The 19,940-nt window shown below is 35.5% G+C and overlaps 1 protein-coding gene across 4 annotated transcripts; it reads right to left on the minus strand.

Annotated features, from left to right (window-relative positions):
- Nucleotides 1-388: 388 nt before the first annotated feature.
- On the minus strand, nt 389-19,588 carry LOC101895649 (fragile X messenger ribonucleoprotein 1 homolog). 4 transcript variants are annotated; one of them, XM_005179426.4, is made up of 12 exons: nt 19,428-19,588; nt 16,359-17,082; nt 10,260-10,309; nt 7,021-7,338; nt 6,786-6,951; nt 4,441-4,508; nt 3,997-4,297; nt 3,753-3,884; nt 3,469-3,694; nt 3,179-3,406; nt 2,006-2,077; nt 389-1,893 (listed from the first exon to the last, which is right to left on the minus strand). In XM_005179426.4, exons 2-12 carry the CDS (start codon nt 16,407-16,409, stop codon nt 1,403-1,405), a joined length of 2,103 nt encoding a protein of 700 aa, XP_005179483.1. In that variant the 5' UTR covers nt 16,410-17,082; nt 19,428-19,588; the 3' UTR covers nt 389-1,402. The 4 variants fall into 4 exon arrangements, with proteins under 4 accessions (XP_005179483.1, XP_019890925.1, XP_058974620.1 ...); XM_020035366.2 differs by having other exon boundaries at nt 4,000-4,297; nt 19,428-19,587; XM_059118637.1 differs by lacking the exon at nt 19,428-19,588 and adding an exon at nt 19,145-19,278.
- Between the last annotated feature and the right edge of the window lie 352 nt (nt 19,589-19,940).

The raw sequence follows: 19,940 nt of genomic DNA on the forward strand, positions 1-19,940 counted from the left end.
ATTATAAATGATTGAAGGAATGATATCCCTGGAAAACGCTTTCAATGGGAATACAAACGCGCCCGGATATTGGAAAAATTTTTTTTTGCTGATGTTTGGATTCTCCAATTATCTTCAGAGTACAAAATGTCCACTTTTGTCTGAAAGTATGTAAATGCCGAGCAAAAAATTCGTAAGATTTATGCGATGTTGAAAATAGTCGAAATGGACAATCACATGTATTTAATAGAATTCAGTCCCATTTGCGCCCATAAATAAAAAACAACAATATTGAGTTTCGTTTTTCGTTTTTTTTTTTTTAATTAGAAAAATCCTTTAAGGAATTTTGTTTTTGTTTTATTTCATGCTTTCCTTTTTGAAAATGAAAAATAAAAAATGAAAATAAAAATAAAAAAGATGAAAGTTTATATATATTTTTACATAAAACTTAAAAATTAGTAATGTTGTTAGTTAACATTGTTCTGTTTTCTTTTGTTTAATTTACTGTTTTTTTATTTAATTCTGGTTTCTGTTTATCAAATTAAGTGCTGTTGGTTTTGTAATTAATTTATATTTCTAGTAAAATTTCGGTTTCATTTGTATTTTATTTTAAATCAATTTATCAATTAAATTAATATTTGTTGTTGTTATTTCAGTTGCATTTATATTTTTTCCCTTTATCATTTGTTTGTTTTATTAAATTAAATTTGTTGTTTTCTTCTTTTTCTGTTTTTTTTTTTTAAGATTTATAAATATAATTACTTGTATGTTGTTGTTATTTTATGTTTATTTAATTTTCTTGCTGTTTTTATTATTATTATTTTATATAAGTTACATATAGTTTGTTGTTGGGGTGTTTTTTTATTATTAAATAATATGTACCGTTATTATATAGATTTTGTTTTATTTTTTTTTTTTATGTTTCATAAAATTAAATTTGCATTTGTATTATATAATGTGTTTATTTTTTTTGTTTTATAAAATTCTTTTTTTTTTTCATTTCTAATGTTATAAAGTTCTGTGAATATTTGTTGTTTTGTTTGGTTTTTGAAACAAAATAAAAAATAATTGTTGCAAAAACTCGTGAAAGGAGTTCGTATGAAAATGTGTTTTAATGGTTAGGAGGGAAGGAAGGAGGAGGGAGGAAGGGAGATGGTGCAGTGAAATAAATCTGAGAACAAAAGAAGCCATAAAAGTAGATAACAATTTTGTGATCCTTTTGATTAATTCTGAGTGAGTGGTGTGGATTTAAGGATCATACATTTCTAAATCAAAGTATTCAAAATAAGAACGAAAAATAAAGAAATGTTTGATAACAACATATCAGTTAAAGAAGTGGTCTAAAGAAATATGAGAGTCGCAAGGGAGGGGTTTCGGATGGGTGTTATTGTGTGGATGATGGTGTTTACCAATGTACGGTAAATTAGGAAGTTCCATTCACAAGAGTTTCCTTTTTAGCCTGTGTATGTTGCTGCTGCTGTTGTTGTTGTGGTGGTGGCTGTGATTGTTGCGATTTTGGATGATCGTTTGCATGATTTTGTTGTTGGCGATTTCTATTACGTCTTGCCTTTGGCTGTTGATTTTGTGGCTGCTGTTGTTGTTGCTGAGGCTGCTGCTGCTGTTGTTGCTGCTGTTGCATGGGTGGTTGCTGTTGTGGCTGTGTTGCATTATTATAACCACCACCATTACCACTTCCAGTTACCGCTTGCGAGTCGCCTCCCTTGTTTACTGCCGCAGTATTTGGATCCTTATTGTTGTTACTATTATTATTATTGTTGTTGTAGGTATTCTGTTTTGATCTGTCTGCAACATTTCCACTTGTTCCACCACCGCCGCCAGCATTGTTTTTATCAACATTGTGTTGAGGTGGTTTACTATTTTGTTGGGATTTGTTGTTTGACATGCCAGAGTTCGCTAATAACGAAAAAAGAGTTAAAAATCATTAATTTGACATTTAAATTGATGGCGTTGGTGTAAACTGATGTCACGCATATTATGCTAATAATGTTAATGACATCATACTCACTGTTATGGGGTACGTTGCTCTTTTGTCTTCGGCGTCTTCGTGAACTTCCCTCAAATGAAGAATTACTTTCAGCTAAAGGTGAAATAAAACAATCGATTATATTTAAAATATACAGATATGAATTAAAGATGTTATCTCAATCGGAAATTAAAAAAAGTATTTTTCAGACAACTATAGAAATTCTGTGCGAAAAAATAGGGCTGTATTCGCCCTTGGAGAATAACAGATAAATATAATACGGTTTAGCCAACTCACACAAATCCTCTGTATGAAGACAATGCAATTGTGACACCACTATGGGAACATTCTTATACCCTCAGCCATATGGCTAGAGAGGGTATATATCAGTTGATACGGCCAAAACGTGCCTTATCGAAATAACGGTTTTAGACCCTAGGTCTATTTGGACCAAATTCGCGTCAGGGTCGTTTTGGCGATGTCCGTCCGTCTGGCTGGTGCGCACAATAAATCTCGAACGGATTATCCGATTTGGTCCAAACTTGGTACATCGTAATATTATTATCAAACTTTGGTCGAGCTCGGAGATGGGTAATATCGATCCACTCCTTCTGACCACAAGGTGCCAAAATTTTGAATAATTATAAATATTAAAAAATGTGATGTAAGTGTCCGATTGTCTTCAAATTACACATATCAATAATTTTATTAACCCAAGTTCTTGTGTTAAGATGGAATACATCGGTCCACTCCATCTGGAACCCACCCACAAATTTTGAATATCCATGAAGCTCATATAACGCGAACATCTCAATATTTCTATCAACACTAGAGCTGTTAAAAAAAATGATAGAAATCGGATCATTCCTTCTGGAACAACCCCCCCCCCCCCCCCCAAAGGTTTAACATTTTGAATAACCGAAGCGATCATAAAATCCGAAATAAACATCCGGTTATCTTCATATTTCCCTCATCCCATTATTTCTACTAACACAATATATGCTTTGAAGATGGAATATTATCGGTCCACTCTTTCTGGTACCTCCCATAAAGGTTCAAAGTTTGGAATATCCATGAAGCTCATAAAACGTGAAATTAACACCCGATTTCATTCAGACTTGGTACATCTCAATATTTCCAAGATCTGTTATTAAGATGGTAGAGATCGAACTATTTTTTTGTGGTTCAAGCAGCAGGGAAAACCAATTTACATACCTCTTTCAACACTACTCTGTTCACGAACTTCTTGTACATTTTCACTGTTTTGATTATAGTACTGGTGGTCCCTGCCATTTTGTTCATTGCTACGATTGTTACGTCTCTGGCCGCCACGACGATCGCCACCTCGATATCCGCCGCCACCACCTCCGCTGTTGCGATCATTGTAACGATTATCGCCACGTGAGTTGTAATCATCTTCATCGCCGCCACCACCACGACGACCTATACATAATCGAACAGAATTAATAAATATCAAACAATTTTAATTGGAATCCTTTACCAACCTTGATTGTAACGTTGATTGCCACCACCATTGCCGCCGCCACTGCGTCCCCGTCCACGACCACGCGGACCTCCTCGACTGGAACGAACTGATTCAATATCACTGCTATAACCACGTTCAGAACGACGAGACGAAGGGAAATTTTGCACAGAACCCACAGAAGATTCTTGGATGGCTCGTAATTGTTGATCGATTTCTAATTTGGCTAGGCGTAATTGCTCAACTTCCTAAAAACCCACGACAATTGACAATTAATCACATAAATTCCACACTGCATGATCTTACCTTTAAGTGCGCCAAATGATAGTCCAGCAATACTTTGGCATTAACAATACTTTCAACGGTACCAATGAACACAAATGGCACATGACCCGGCTCACGTTGTATATTAGTATCCGGTTCATCGTCACCAGCAATCTATATTTTGTTTTTTGATAGTTCACACAATATTTTTTCGGGAATATATAGAGAGAATAAAAGAATGAATATTTTTAAAATTGATCCCGATGTAATTGAAATGATTAATTACCACCTTAATTCGAAATACTCCACTTTTGTCGACAATCTCTTGTATTATGCGACCATTTTTGCCAATAACCTTACCCACCAAGTCGCGCGGTACATGAAATAATTCCTCGGCATATTCAAGCATGGCTCGGGCTCTCTGTACAGCTTCTTCGGATTCACCGGTTATTTTAAATGTACACGACTTCTCTTCAAGTTCAATATTGGTGACACCTTCCAGAAGGCGGGCTGCTTGAATATTGGAACCATGTGAACCAATCGCCAGACCCATTAAGTCTTCACGCACCTGAAAGACATCTACATGCCTGAAAAAGAGGCAAGAACGTGTTTTTAACATTTTATTATTAGTATATGTTGTTGGAGTACGGTAATGAATTATAAATGAAATTCAAAAGAAGTTTTAACGATGAAATGAACGAACATTTATGGCACACACACACAAACTCACCCACGGTTAAGTAGTTTAGTTGACTTCAATTGGCGAGTAGCCTCTTCAGTATGTTTTAAAATCATATACTAAAAAAATAGAAATTAAAAAAAAATGTTTATTAGAAGTTTTAAATTAATACATGTAATTTATGAAAGTTTATTATATCATTAACAATTAGTAGCGTTAAAAATCGTTAAATCGTTAATTAGCTTTAAAAAATAAATAAGTGTCCCTTATTGATGTCAAATAATTAAAAATTAAAAAAAAGTAGTAAACGTCTGTTCATTAGTTTGAATCTCTGGTTAATGCCAAACAAAAATAGTAACAAAAGCCCAATATACTTGATTTGTTTCGGTTTTAGGGTGTACAATTTTAAGGAGTCACCAGCTGCTTCACTCGGAGACCTTTGGTACGTTAATGGAAAAATAAAGAGTCAATCACATATTTCCAAGAGATCCATCTTGCAATAAAGAAGCGCTCTTGATTTATTGCCACTTGGAACCACTTAAATATCATCATATATAATTCCCTTGCTATTTCGGCTGTCTCTTCTGTCTGTCTCCTCGCAATCAAGAGACAGCCGAAATATCAAGGGAATTTAGGGGTAACAATTCAATTGTATTAAGCAATTTAATAATTGAATAAGGCAGAATACGCCAGCACCGGCGTCGTTTCATACAAGGGAGGGTTCACCACCGGTACAGCTTCCTAGCATAAATGTAAATTAAGTCGAAAAAGGTGGGCATGTAATCATTAATTTCAACACCTTTACCTACGATATTCTGACTTATTGCTATATCCAGGAATTTTGCAACGCTAAAACCTGAAAAGTGCTATCGTTTCCTTTCCCGTATGCTCAGCGCTTAAAACTGAGCCAAAACGTCCAATGTCTGGAACTTTAGCACATTTAAGTGCGTTTTGAGACTCCAGTTGTCATTAAAAATGCGATTATTTGAACATTGGTTAATTTGGCCATAGTCGACCTAGATTTAATTAAATTCCACCACACGAGGTACCCACACCTCAGAAAAGGTAGAGCCATTGCGGTACATATTCTGTATGAAGAGAGAGCAATGCGACTTTTTTCGTAAGCTTCTCGGTTTTCCCGCACCTTATTTAATTATGATTTTCGGACCGCATACTGTGGCATTGATTCGACAATATATAAGTTTCTGCAAGTTTGGCTCAATTCAATCCAGGATTAAGAGTTTTGGACCATCCTCTAAACGTTGTCGGAGCAAAATTACCCTGTCTGAGTAGCCGACGTTCTTCAGCTGCTAGACTATGTCGCCGACTGTAGTTCTTAATAGCATCAGAATGAATGCTACTCAGACGTGTCTGATATTCTCCTTGTTCTGTCTTACGTCTTATAACGTTGGATCCCTCTCTCTCTCTCTAGATCTTGAGGGTCCTTTCTGACACGCCTGATAGTTTGGATTACTTTGACGGTGACACACAAACAGGTGTCAGCTGTATCCTCATCTCCGCATACCATGAGCAGTGAGTGTGCCATTTACTTAGTGGCGGATATTTCCCTATTCCTCGTTTGAAAGAAAGCGGCAATACTCACAAGAGAAGTGTTCTGCGTTAAATATATGTCAGCAATAACAGGACCCGGTGTCATGATTTTTCAATCATTCGCTTACGTTATGTTACCATCTGGAGGGCAAGGGTGCTACACTCTGATCTGAAACTCTCTTTTGCAGCCAGACATCCTAAGGTTGAACAACATTGTTTTTCGGCTCAGTGCCGCTCTACAGGGTGAGATGAAAAAACTGCAATCAACTTCAGGCTGCTGTCATTTCTAAGTCACTCGTCCGACATCTGATAAAATTATTCCAGTGACAGCTCTTTATATTTGGTTAATACCTGCATCGCAGTGGCCGAAAAATGGCTCGTGAGCTGAACATATCGCAATATTCCATCCGGCAAATGTTGAAAAATGAGCTCGGGGTAAAGCCATCAAAATTCTATGCTATTTCCGACATTTTTGATTTCATTCAATCAAATTACTGTATATACCGACTACTCATTTTTATGGTACAATAAAGGGGTAAATTGGGGTCATAAAACTACTGAAATACAGTCCTGAGGTTGTGTCCGCTTCCTGTCACCATTATTCAAAATTAGAGGCAACAAGATGATCTCTTTCAATGAAAAAAGACAATGAACTAATGTCTGGATTTTCTTTCAAAACTATTAAAATTTTTCAAATCATTGACAAAACTGGAATCTACAAATGCCATCTTTATCGGTTCGGCAGTTTAAGTAAATAAATTTAATGTGGCTGCTTGATGTATCCTTAGATATAATTTATTATACACTTATTTTGAATTATAAAAAAAAATAATCTTGTTGCTTACCTTTTGTAATAAGTTACGAAAATGCATATCTTTTAGCAAATTGGCGCGTTTCTCAGTCATTTCCCATTTGGAAATCACAACTAGAGCATTCAGTTCGGGATTATAAACGCAAACGCCAGCGCATATACTGCGTTGAAATTCCTTATGAATGTCTTCTTTTTGTGCTCTGTAAATTAAAGGAAACCAACATTATTATTTCATACAAATTGTTCCACAAAGTATTTCAAAAACCTACTCCGCACGCAATTCTTCGGGTACTGGTATTGTGAGCTGATAAAATGTTTTGGATGTAATTGGCGGATTGAGATTCTTTGGGCGCAGTCTTTCTAAATCCACTACCTCGGTATAGGGATGTTCCAAACCGGGATATACAACAGCACAAATGTCCATGTTCAACATTTTCAGAACTCCCAACCACCAACCGCAGGCTTCACTGTTTGTGGGGCGTGTAAGAACCTCCACCTCTTGGCCGGGCTCATAGACAGGCGGCTCCGACGGTTCGTTGGGTGGAAAGCGTACATTATTGAAGGGGTATTTTTGAATCTCTGGAACTCTGCAAAACGAACAAATACAATATTATGCATTAATAAATATCTATCAATTAAAAAATCATTTCATTTGCCCACAAAAAGTTCAATACAATTAATTTGAACAATTTATGTAGCTGTCGTATATAATTTGAACATAAACATGATCGAAATATTAATGTGAACAACATAAATCTTGAGGACAGGTGTTTGGACACTCTTCTTCGTGTACTGCCACAGCCAGCGCCAATTTGAAGAAGCGTGCTTTCGCCTTAATGTCACACACATTGGCGTCATAATGCTGTCGTTCTTATTCAGTTGGTCAGTCATGCTGTATCGGCATAAGGAATTCACCCAACATCGCAACTAAATGTGTGTGTGTATGTTCTTCCCAATTGCAATATAATTTTCATTTCTATACGCAAGAGGAGAATCTAATGTGCCACTACTAGCCAGTCGTCTGTCTAAGGAGGCCGTAATTGGCTTAGGGCCAAATTTTATTTTCTGTTTGTTGCTCGACATATCAACAACATTTTAATAGCGGTGAAAAATGCATTATCACACAAACGTCGTGCAACAACTTATGGGGCATGCATGCAACACAGAACGCACATCTAAATAACCAAGAAACGCCGAATAAAGACGAATATGCGGAAATCAGAATTTATACTCCTTTCCAATACAGAATAAAAATGAGAGAAAACAAACAAAAATGGCAAGCGATGATATATATTTTTAGGATTAATGATTGTTCTTCTCAAATTGTGCTGAATCCGATTCTGAAGAGTATGTGTATAGCAGCATACAAAACTTAATCGGTGTAAGATAAAGCTATTTGTGCATTGAATGTGGGATTTTAGAAAGGGTCAGTGATACCATAAAAATTAATGTTTTTTCGTACAAAAAAGACCTTGGAGTTATTGTAGTGGGGTAAACCTTTTAAAGCCTTTCAAAAAGAGAGAATCTTTTAAGGTCCTTCAAAGATGGTTTCAAATACCCCACTTTGAACTCAAAAAAAAAAATTGTTGCTTTTAGTTATTTTTAAAACAGAACAAGTTAAAAAGCAGTAAGTTCGGCGGGGCCGAACTTTGAATACCATTTGGAACGAATTTGGAAATTTTCAAAAAATTAAATCCGTTAAAAATTCTGTTAAAATCTTAAAATACCCAATATAACGGCTATATATTGGGGTCTATATGACGTGGACCTACATAGGCTTTGTTTGTCATAAGCCATTACCACATTCAAATTTGAAACTGGAAATAAATGGTGAATAATGTAGCTAAGATCATCAAAAAACCGTATATAGGGAGGTACCGTTATATCGGAGCTATACGAAGACGTGGACCTACATAGACAATTTTCTGTCACAGGCTGTAGCTTCCATTACGAACTTCAAATACGACATCACAAACAATTTCGGTGAGTATTGTACCTAAAATCGTCAAAATACCGAATATAGGGAGGTACTGATATATTGGGCCTGCCTATACGAAGTGCTGGATCTGAATTGACAATTTTCTGTCACAGACTGTAGTTCCCACTGTAGAACTCTAAATACATAATTTGAAACTGCTCCGGCCAATCACGACGCTAAAATTATCAAAATATCGAAAATTGGGAGGTACTGTTATATGGGGGCTATATGACGGCGTGGGCCTGCACAGACAATTTTCTGTCATAGGCTGTAGTTTTTATTACGAACTTAAAATACCAAATTTGAAACAATTCCGGTGAATAATGTCGCTAAAATCATCAAAAAACCGAATATAAGGTGCCGTTATATGGGAGCTAAGGAAGACGTGGACCTGCATACGAAATTTGTTGCCATAGGTTGTTGTACCCATTAAAATCTTCCAAAACGAAGTTTGAAATAATTCTGGAAAATAATGTCGCTAAAATCATGAAAATAGCGAATATCGGGAGGTGCTGTTATATAGGGGCTATAAGAAAACGTGGACCGACATGGCCCATTTACAAACTTAACCTACTGCCTACTGGCAAAATAAAAATGTGTGCAACATTTTAGCCTTCTATCTCAATTCGTTCGGAAGATAGTGTGATTACAAAAGACAGACGGACATCGCTAAATTGACTTAGAATACTTTGTTGGGTCTGACATGAGTATTTCGAGGAGTTACAAACGGAATGACCACCATACTATGGAGGGTATAAAAAGTATAAACATTGAATTAGACCTTCAAAGTACTACGAGTCTAAAGCTGCTTTTGTACTAGGCCTACAGTGATATCAAATTTGTATGCTGCAATTCGGTGCTATTACGATGGGTTATACCGAAAGTTTGGATGACTCTTTCGGAAGAATGGCTGGGTCCACAACTTTTGTGAAAATGACTTGCAATTCTTTTGTCAGTATAGATAATTAGATTTCAAAATTTTCTCCAAAATTACAACATGTGCGTTCCATAATCATTTCGCCTTTCGAATAATTTTATTTTTAATTGTTTTTTTTTTTTTTTTCAATTCATCAAAAAATGCATTTTCAATTGATATAACATTTTCTTCAATGATTAAAATGCAATTTTTATATATATAAAAAAAAACCTGACCGCAAAAAATAGTGAAATCGAGTTAAACGAAACATATGCACCGACAGACAATAATAAATAATTAAAATGACATTTAAAATTGTTGTTCGTACATTTTTTTGCTATTTGTTTATCCTCAATAGAATTTATGTAGAAATATGTTTTGCAAGTGTCTAACAAGCAAACAGTAATGAGAACTTTATGAGATATATGCAAGTGCAAATCGAGCGTTTCATGTGGCTATCTATGTCTTTTTAAATGTGATGCAGTTGGGGTTTCTTGCCAATATTTGCTACAATTGATGTATTTTCAGTTTGAGGACACAAACAAACGTTAAACTATGTAATTTGTTTGGCGGTGGTAATGTAATAGCAGCCGAAAAAAAGAAATATTACTTACCCATCAACCTCGCAACATACACCATCTTCATGTACACTTTTCACCATACCCTGAAATTATGAAAGGAAAAGAAAATTATATTTTTAATATTTTGTAAGCAAATTACGATTACGCATAGAAATATAGAATACGCATAGAATATATAGAATAGATATTAGTTAATAAATAGATTGACTGAAAGTAGATAGAGATTCATATAGATTTCATACCCAACTTATTTATTCATTCTAATGGGTTAACTGAGAGATAAGGTCAAGACTTCGAAAAGGATATTGGTGAGGCTATTTAAGAAATAGGTTAGCCATTTTACGATTTAAATGGTCCTGTAGGTGAGCTCGACAAAATTCCTCTTTACTATGAAATAGACATCCGGTCATTTATGCCAAAAAATTATTATTTTGGAATACCAAAATGACATATCTTTTTGAAAATGCCTTTAATTTTTTTATAAAGCTTCCAACGACGACTCTCAAAAATTGAAACAATGCACTTCCGATAAAAGGATACCTCATGAACATTGAGGCGACTGTGTTTTCCCCGAGCAATAACTAATAACAGAATTGAAATTTGTTAACAGCAAATGTATAACTACCAAAAAAAAGTCGAAACTAGCCAATAATATTTTCGCAAGCTAAAATTGGAAATAAGGAACAATATTTGAGTTCCAGGATGAATTTTCATAAGATTAAAGCAATTACACCTGATTTATTGTCCCAATATTCGCTAGCAGAAACATACAGACACAATCTTACTGATTTTGTACAGAAGCACAAAAGGATAAAGTGGCTAGACCAACTAAAATTATGTAACATTGAAACGAATAAGAAAAAAACTGTGGCTTAAATAACTCTCGAATTCTGTGTAAAAAGATGATAGGACCTCAATCACTTTTTACGACGTAACAGTGACTAATCCGAAAAGGTGCGCTGGCCACTTGGTCGAGCACAATGAGATTGACATGGCGAAGCGAAGATTACTACGATGTATAAGATCCCCTCCAGCTTCTATTGTAAATCGCCTCTAGGTTTTATTGTAAATGTCATTCCAAATTCTAAGTCATTCGAAACATTGGATCCAGACGAAACATGGTAATGTTGAAATATTCGGATATGCCGGAAGTCGAGTATCTCACTAAAGTCCGAACCTGTCGTTAGCCACCAATATTTCTCCCGAAACTGGACCACGTGGTCCCCCTGTTGACTTTACTTTTGTCTGCAGTAGCTAAAACTCTTGAGGTAAAGTCTCCCTACCTAAAACCAGAAGAAGCTTTCCAGTTGCGGATAATCTGCATGATTTCCGTCAGTAATACAACAGCTTTACATGACATATCCGAAATTGTTTAACCCCCACCTTTCCGGAAATACCCGCCCTCCTGACGGCATTGGGACCTCGTTACCTCTGCGGATAACTCCACGATCATAGCGGCAGATACTGTCGTCGACGACATTTGTGTTAAGTTGAACACGGAGCTTGCTGCCTTCTTCTATGCGAGGAATATGAAAATATCCGCACGAAATAACGGCCACAGAATGTTTAAGTACTCCCCGCAAACCACAGCTTTCTGCGATAAATTGAAAAGTAAAAAATCATCTAGACGTCGGTAGATCTAATCATCCTCTTAAAAAGCAATAGATCGATCATTGTTATACAACGTGGTCTGCAAACACTAGCGCAATGCAATAGACCCACCATGGTGCGGCCCTGAGAATTGCAACAGGTTGCCTCCTCATCTAGAAGTACCATTTATATGAGGCGAAGGTTCCATCCTTAGCATAATTATATGCTTTCGTTGCAGTACTTGGTAGGGTGTTACCATTTGAGTCATCTTAGCCACTATAAGGTGCATAAAAATCCCCACTCAGGCGTGTCAGAAAATTCCTTCAAGATCCAGGGAGGGAGGTCCAACGATATAAGAAGAAACTTTCAGATCAAGCAGCCCATCAGACAGATCTGAATATGAGTTATAATGTTTCAGTCGTCGATGGAGTCAACAATTACAGTATAAATGCCACCCTAAGAGTTCACAAATATTGCAGGTGAAGAACGTCAGCAGCTTAGACAAGCTAAGTTAGTTTAGGTTCTACTACGTTAGGGATGGTAAAGCCGTCTCAACTCGTATTGGGCACGAACTGATGAAGATGTGAGGAAAAACGTCTCAGAGTGTGTGATGTTTATGAAATATAACGTTTTATTATAAATAATGTAATTATACCTATCTCAAAATTAGAATATTTATAATAAAATATATTAGCAACAAAATGCGAAGATTTCTTTAATTTCTAAACATTTTTTGTTGTGTGTTTTTGTTTATGAGACGACTGCCACTCGAAAATAGCATTCAAGCAAAATTCCTATAACATTCAAATCCCAAATTATTGAATGGAATTCCCCTATTCTTACCGCCAACACCCTCTTAAATGTAGGTACTTAAAAATACCTAACATTTTTTTAATTATTGCATATTTTGTTTCTGTATGTCGGTTTTACAATCGTCATCCGTCGGATTCTACATTGAAAGGGAAAATCAATGCAAAAAAATACAATGAAGATATACCGACGAAAAATATTCACAAATAAAAATAAACAAAACCTACAGCAAACTTAAGCCAAAGCCCACAAAAAATAACAGCAGCAACAACAACAGAGAAGAGTCGACGAAAAAATGTAAATTAGTTTTCATCTAAAAAGGCATCAGCAACAGCAGCGGCAGACGAACAAGCCCTCGTAGAGAAAGAATGCGCGCGCCAGCTAGTCCGACCCACCGACCAACAGCACAAAACATAACACACCAGCAGCAGAAGCGGTGGCGACTATAGCATCATCAGTCAGCAGCTAATAGACAACAATACAACATGTAAACAATGCTAAACAACAAAAACCACAAATGGCTAAAAAAAGCTCCAATGAACATAGAATGCAAAAAAAAACAGACCCAAAAGAGAATTTGCAAGAAAAAAAGTGGTAAAAAAGAAAAGTATATAACAAAAACAGAACATGAAATAAAACAGCTGAAAGGAAAAAACAAAAATTTACAAACAAAATACAATACTAAAAAGTTCACGGCGCTTATACGACACAGCGGCAGAGTAGAGCGATATCAAATAATGAGTAGAGCCACCAAGTATTCTAAAAACGACGAAGCCAACGACGTCGACGACGACGTTGGTGATGATGATGACATAAACCAGCAGTACCAAAGGTGTTGCACCCACAATTTATAAATGGGGGTTCAAGAATTTGGGTAGGGTTAAAAAATTATGTACAATATTGCACTAAATATCAGGTTTGGTTTTTAAGAGTTAAGAAATAATGTAATGAGTTTCTGTTTTATGGTTAATTTATTATTACATTGCTCGGTTCGTACATGCACCAAGCCACAAGTCACTGTCAAATGCCGTGGAAATTTCCTTATATTTAAGCACTTTGTCGCGCTAATGGAAACATTAAAAATCTAGAATCATGTGTATATTTTGTTATATATACGATTTCAGACTATATAAGTCTATGAATTCAAAAAGAAAGTATTGTTTGGATTTGCTTATTTTCTTAACTATAGATTTTGTTTGAAAGTCACTTTAAAAATTGCTATGGAGTGCATTATATCACTTCGAAAAGGATTATGTTCCACAAAATGGAAATGTACGTCCCGAAATTCACTCCATTTGGACTTATATTAGCCATTATTTGCACAATAAACCTGTAATCGGATTAAGGTTATATGTGGGAGCTATATCCAAATCTTAACCGTTCTCAATAAAATTTGGCAAAGGTATTTTCGAGCTTTATAAGATATCTGGTACAAAATATTATTGTTGTTGCATATTACAAATGTTAGGGACTAAGACACCAAATCGGATGAAACATATATATGGGAGCTACAGCTATAACTGAACCGATTTTCTCCAAATTTGAAGTACTTGCTTGTAGACTACATTCGGTCGGATGCACCACAACCCAGGATCATTTGGTGTAGAATTAACCCGAAATCGGTTGAAGATGTATATGGGAGTTAAATCGAAATCTGAACCGATATTGATAAAATTTGGCAGATGTATTTCCGAGCTTTATAAGATATCGGGATCCAAATATCATTGCTGTCGAGTGCATATAATAAATGTGAGGGACTTAAACACCAAATCGGATGAAACAAATAGCTATAGCTATATCTGAGACAATTTTCACCAATTTTGATGTACTTCCCTCTAAACTGAATTCGGTCGGATGTGCCAAAATTCAGGTCATTTGGTGCACAATTAACCCGAAATTGTTTGAAGATATATGTGATCCATATGTAAATTTGATCCGTAGGGTTCGTCCTACGGCCAAACAAATATTGTCTGCAAAAATTATCTCATCTCTCGGATAATAAATGCGACCTGCAATTTGTTCAGAAGAATACATGAACGGACGGACAAGCATAAATCGACTCAGTAAGTGATTTTATGAATATCCTCAAAAGTAACTATGGACCTAACTCGCTTCCTTCTCCATGTTACAAACAAATGCACAAAGACATAATACCCTTACCACTATGTGGTGTGGGGTATTTTTACGGTATATTTCAACTGCTAAATATTATACCATAACCATTCACAAAAGTAGGATTCTGCCATTCAAAATTTAGTGAGGGTCGGACCAAAATTGCTACCTATAGAGTGATTGACGGACACACATAGCCTAAACGATTCAGCTTGGGAGATAGGGATATGGGACCAATATTTCCAGAAGTTATAAAATTTTTGGCAGAATCCAACTTACAATACCCTCATTTTTAATTCCAAAAATCCAAGACACACTAATCAAGAGAAATGACATTCGAGGTCAACAGGGCTATTAGGATCACTGCAGAAGATAGAAATACATTGTGGGCATCGGTTAATGCAATCCTTGTATACCTGTCATAACAACGACATGAGTAGATGAACAACATGGTACGAAGGCTAGCTTAAAGAACACTAAATAGATCAGTACCATTGTGTTCATCCGTAATTGAGAATTTGATTGAAAATTAAGAAGAACTGATTGTAATCCACGATTCCATATAATTATCGTGTCATTTTTAGTCAGTCCACTTATGGCCAGTTGATAAATAACTTTTGATCCTGTATCGGAGAATGGGAACTGATCCGGGTTAATTTTTTCCATACACCTAAGTCTCATATCGTAGGGATTGGACAATGACAGATCAAATGTTCTACCGTTTCAGTCTCCTCTTCGGCTTGGCAGGTCATCGCCGCAATACTTGAAAATCATGGGAAACTGTTCATTTAGCTATTTTTGTAGGTTTTATCCCGCAGTAGTGTTTCTCTATCAATCGGAGGAAGTGGGATAAGTGGTGTAAAAGTCATTTAATCTATTACATCAAGAATAAAACGAAGGTTGCGGTAGAAAAGCCTAATGTCGACAATTTAATCATATAAAAATAAATTATATAAGAAAGTGCCTATGTATTTGATAACCACACCACAAGCTATAGAGTAACGTCCACTATGCGACTCACATCTGGAGATCGACGATTACAGTTTTGAAATTGGCGGAAAGAAGGAAATGATCGGACAAGCAAGCCAATCAAGGCTGTAAGAAAACCGCTTTGTAACATATTTTTAAATATTTAAACCATTTATTGGGCTTTGACCCAATAATTTGACAGATTCCAACATTCGCAATCTGTGCAACTGGTTATCATTGGAAACGATACACACGGTATCACCTCGGCTTGGATAATTAAACATTAATTGCCAAGAACTGAATAAATCCGACAGGTCCTAAAGTTCTAATGATAAGATTCCAAGCCTTTATTTAAACGCATTCGAGCATTGCCCAAAATATGTTCTTTCACTAAAAACTGTTCTGCTATATCTTCATGTTCCTTGTCACAACCACGCCACTGCTTTTTTTAATAATAAAAGAGCGAGTGTCTACGTCAGTCACAAGCTAGCTAAGCCATAAAACTACACACAAATAAACAACACCCCAGAAATGAGAGAAAACAATAATAAAAATCGAAAAATAATTAAAATATTTTTATACCTAAAATAAAATATGTAATAATACAATAACATACATAACTGCATACTTTCTCTTTAATCTAGAACTTACCTTATAATAGGCACCATTCTCGAGCCGAACTTCGACTACTAAATCATCCATGGTGATGTCGCCGCCGCTGGAGGTGATGATGACAGTAGTTGATGTTCAACGAACACACACAATAAGCGGGAGGAAAATATAAATTATACGCTAAATGTATGATGCTACCGCCGGTATTTGTTCGCTGCGATGATTGATGATGTACTACTGCAGAATACTGGGCTTCGTTTTTTTCACGTTAGAAAATCAGTAGAAGTTGCGGAAAGAGGTAGAGAAGGTTGATAATGATGAACTTCTTATGAGAGAGCAATTGAACAGCGGTGAATATAACGGCGAGAAAATGCTGATGATCGCTGGCGGATACAGGCGAAAAGCTGACTTTTTTGGGGTTTCCCCAAATTAGCGCAAAAATCCTTGTTCGATTTACGACGTGTGATATTTAATATTATCGAGGTGTAGGCAATTTGTTAATCGTTTAAGGACTTCTTTTTTTTATTTTGGTGTAGTGGGGGAATTGAAGAATTTGATTTTTGTTCTTGGATTGTTTCAGTCTTGTATCTGTTCGGTGTTTTGCCGCTTTTTTGTCGTCTTTCGTAGAAAAATGTTTTGTTTGTTTGCGGATGGGGGTTTCTTTTAACTTTGTTCAGTTGTTGTTACTTCTTTTCTGCGTTATCCCTTTTCTGGTTTGACGGAGTTTTTCGCTGCAGGTGGTGTAGATTTAAATGTAATGCAACTAAAAGGAGAAATTTTTTTTTTTCAATTAACAAATAAGTCTTATTTATATGTTTTTAATTGGGAATATCTAAGATAAAGGAGTTACGATTCAAGTATGGTGGAATTTGTTTCGGTTCTTCAATATAATGGAATGGAAGTTTTTAATAAAAACAGTACTCCCTACCCTAACGTTCCAAATCCTATAGACAACTAGATGTAATATGATAAAGACTTGAAATTTCAGATCCTAATATAAAACAATCCGGGATTTCAAGTTCATCCAAGACATATGTTTCAAGGAGTCAAGGAGTTTAACTTTGTACAGTACAGAATAAATATTTTGTCCATGTTCATTAAGTGGCACATTCAGATAAGAACTGTTGGCCGATGAAGGGATACAGCATCTTGCTCTAGTTCTAATACAAGATATATTTTTGGTATTGTGTTACAAATTCTGAGCCAATTACGGACCGTACCATCTGATCTTCGTTGTGAAAATACCACTAATCTTTGCCTTCACTAAGACTGCTTCTCTGATATATCACTTGATGGCTATTGATTTGGGGTTTGATGTTTGTATATCTAGAAATCTCTTTCATCAGTCTATATAAATTTCTCGCCGTATTTTTTGGGGGGCAATAATTGTTAATCTACGATTGGTATCTAAGCTTACAGTTTTTTTCTATTATGTCGAAGAACATTTGTCAACAAGTAAAATAACATTCCTCCCCCGCGGATTATTTCGTATTTGAGGATATTATACACATGTCTTTTAATTCATTACTCGCATGAAGATACCGCTCATTTGTCATAGATATAATCTGAGATAAATGTTCGCAACAGGTAGTACTTTTGATCCCGATCTCTATAGAATATATGGAAATACATCGCCTACCAATTGTCCTACATTTCAATCAAACGCTTTTGGAGAGTAGAATTTATCCGTACGTGGAAATCCCTAATGCTGGAAACAGGGGTTTACCCATTAGCATCTATAATATGAAGACAAAGGTACTATGTCACTAGCCCCTATGGTAAAATTTCAAATTTTTACCTTACGGAGTCCTGCTTGGTTCATCCCAAGTCTATGAACCTGCAAAATATAAACACAGACTTCAATTAATTTCTTATGAACTTATAAAAACCTCAACGGTATCTTCAAGTCGATAATAATTTACATTTCTTGGTGACATAAGTGCTACAATTGAATGGACGTAAAAATTGTAAGTATTAAAATAAGTTCCCTTCTCTTTGCACAATTTGGTGGTGCGCCTTTCAAAGGGGTTTATTCGCCCTTTCACTTATGCATGTTTTCCATTCGTCGTGGTTAAATCACAGGTTATGGAACGCATAATTACGGCTATCATCATAACATTAAAAATAGAACAATATTTTAATTGTAGACTGGGCCCACCCGCTATGGCATTGTCTTCGTCGTTTACTCTCACTTCATTTTTAACACACATCCTCTTGTTTTCTATCTAATGTGTTATTTGTGTATACGATACGATTCCCTTTTTGAGGCGGGGAAGGGTACAAGGCATTCGCACAAGTTCATATTTTTGAAGAGGTGTCTGGTTTCAAATTCTAATTTTTATGTTAATTCTTCTTTTTTTCGTCTAATTGCATTTGAAAAAATACACACAATTTTGCCCCTTTCCCCCATCGGTTAGCTTTGTATAGTCAGCTAAAAAGCCTGCAGCTTTACGCCTTTCCTTTACTTTCTTCCGGTAAACACTTAAAAATATATAAGAATCACACACATAAAGAAAAACAAATTTTTCCAAATTCTTTTTTCTTTGATTTTCTTGTCAATCTTTTTTGGATTTTTCTTTTGTGTTTGCTATTTTCGTCATTTCTTTCAGTTTTCCGTATTTGTCATTTTCCTTTCGTTTACTGTTCTGGTAATGCTGCTGCGGCTGCCACTGATTCTTCTTCTTCATGCCATCGACGACAATGAACTGTCTCTCCCATACTCATTAATCTCATATCTGTTTTTTCTTCTATTGCAAAAAAAGAACTGCAGCGCTGGGCGGCAAACAAAAAAATATATTAAGCAAAACACACAAACACCAACACACACTCTTATAATCCTGTGTTTTGTCTAATCCAAATCCATTAGTTTTTGTGTTATTTTTAATTGAAACTATTTGGTTTTTTCTTTATTATTCACGAGACAACAAGAATGTCTCCTCTATTTTTGCGAGAACACAGCAAAAAGCAGATTAGCGGCGTTATGTTATTTCCGACGGACTTCGTTCTCTAATCCCAATTTTTCTTATTGCATTCTTTTCTTTGCATGTATTTTTTCACATTTTTCTAATTGCTTTTTCTCGATATTTTACAATGAATTTTAACACTCACTATTCCAAATTAGTTTTGCAACGGAATTCTCTTTATTTTAGCAATTTTTCTGCAAGATTATTTGTGTTTTTTACGCTTTTCACAGAACGCGTTAAAATTTTTCTGCTCCTTCTTGCTTGAAATTCCTTTTGATGAGAATATTTCGATATCAGCGTCAAAAATAGCCAAATTCATGCAAAAAATTATCGATGTGAAAAATCGATGTTTATAATGGCATGTTATCGATACATTAAAAGTTACAGAGGAAAGTTTAGGAAGAGTTAGATCGTTAATGGACAATGTGTTTTATGGTAACAATATGTTTACCATGAAATTCAATAATTAAAAAATAGCAGCCATTAATTTCCTAACGTGTGCCGACCAACAAGTCTACATTTAGTCTGTTTCAGAACTGAAGAATGTCAAAATATTTACTATGATAACCGATTTCCACTCTATGATATCGAAAATTTTTTCAAAAAATGGTAGATTTTTGCATGTTTTGAAACAGAGCAATTTTTGTCGAATTTTAGT

Source organism: Musca domestica, unplaced genomic scaffold (genome assembly GCF_030504385.1).
Source record: "Musca domestica strain aabys unplaced genomic scaffold, Musca_domestica.polishedcontigs.V.1.1 1, whole genome shotgun sequence".
In the NCBI taxonomy this organism is placed as follows: Eukaryota; Metazoa; Arthropoda; class Insecta; order Diptera; family Muscidae; genus Musca; species Musca domestica.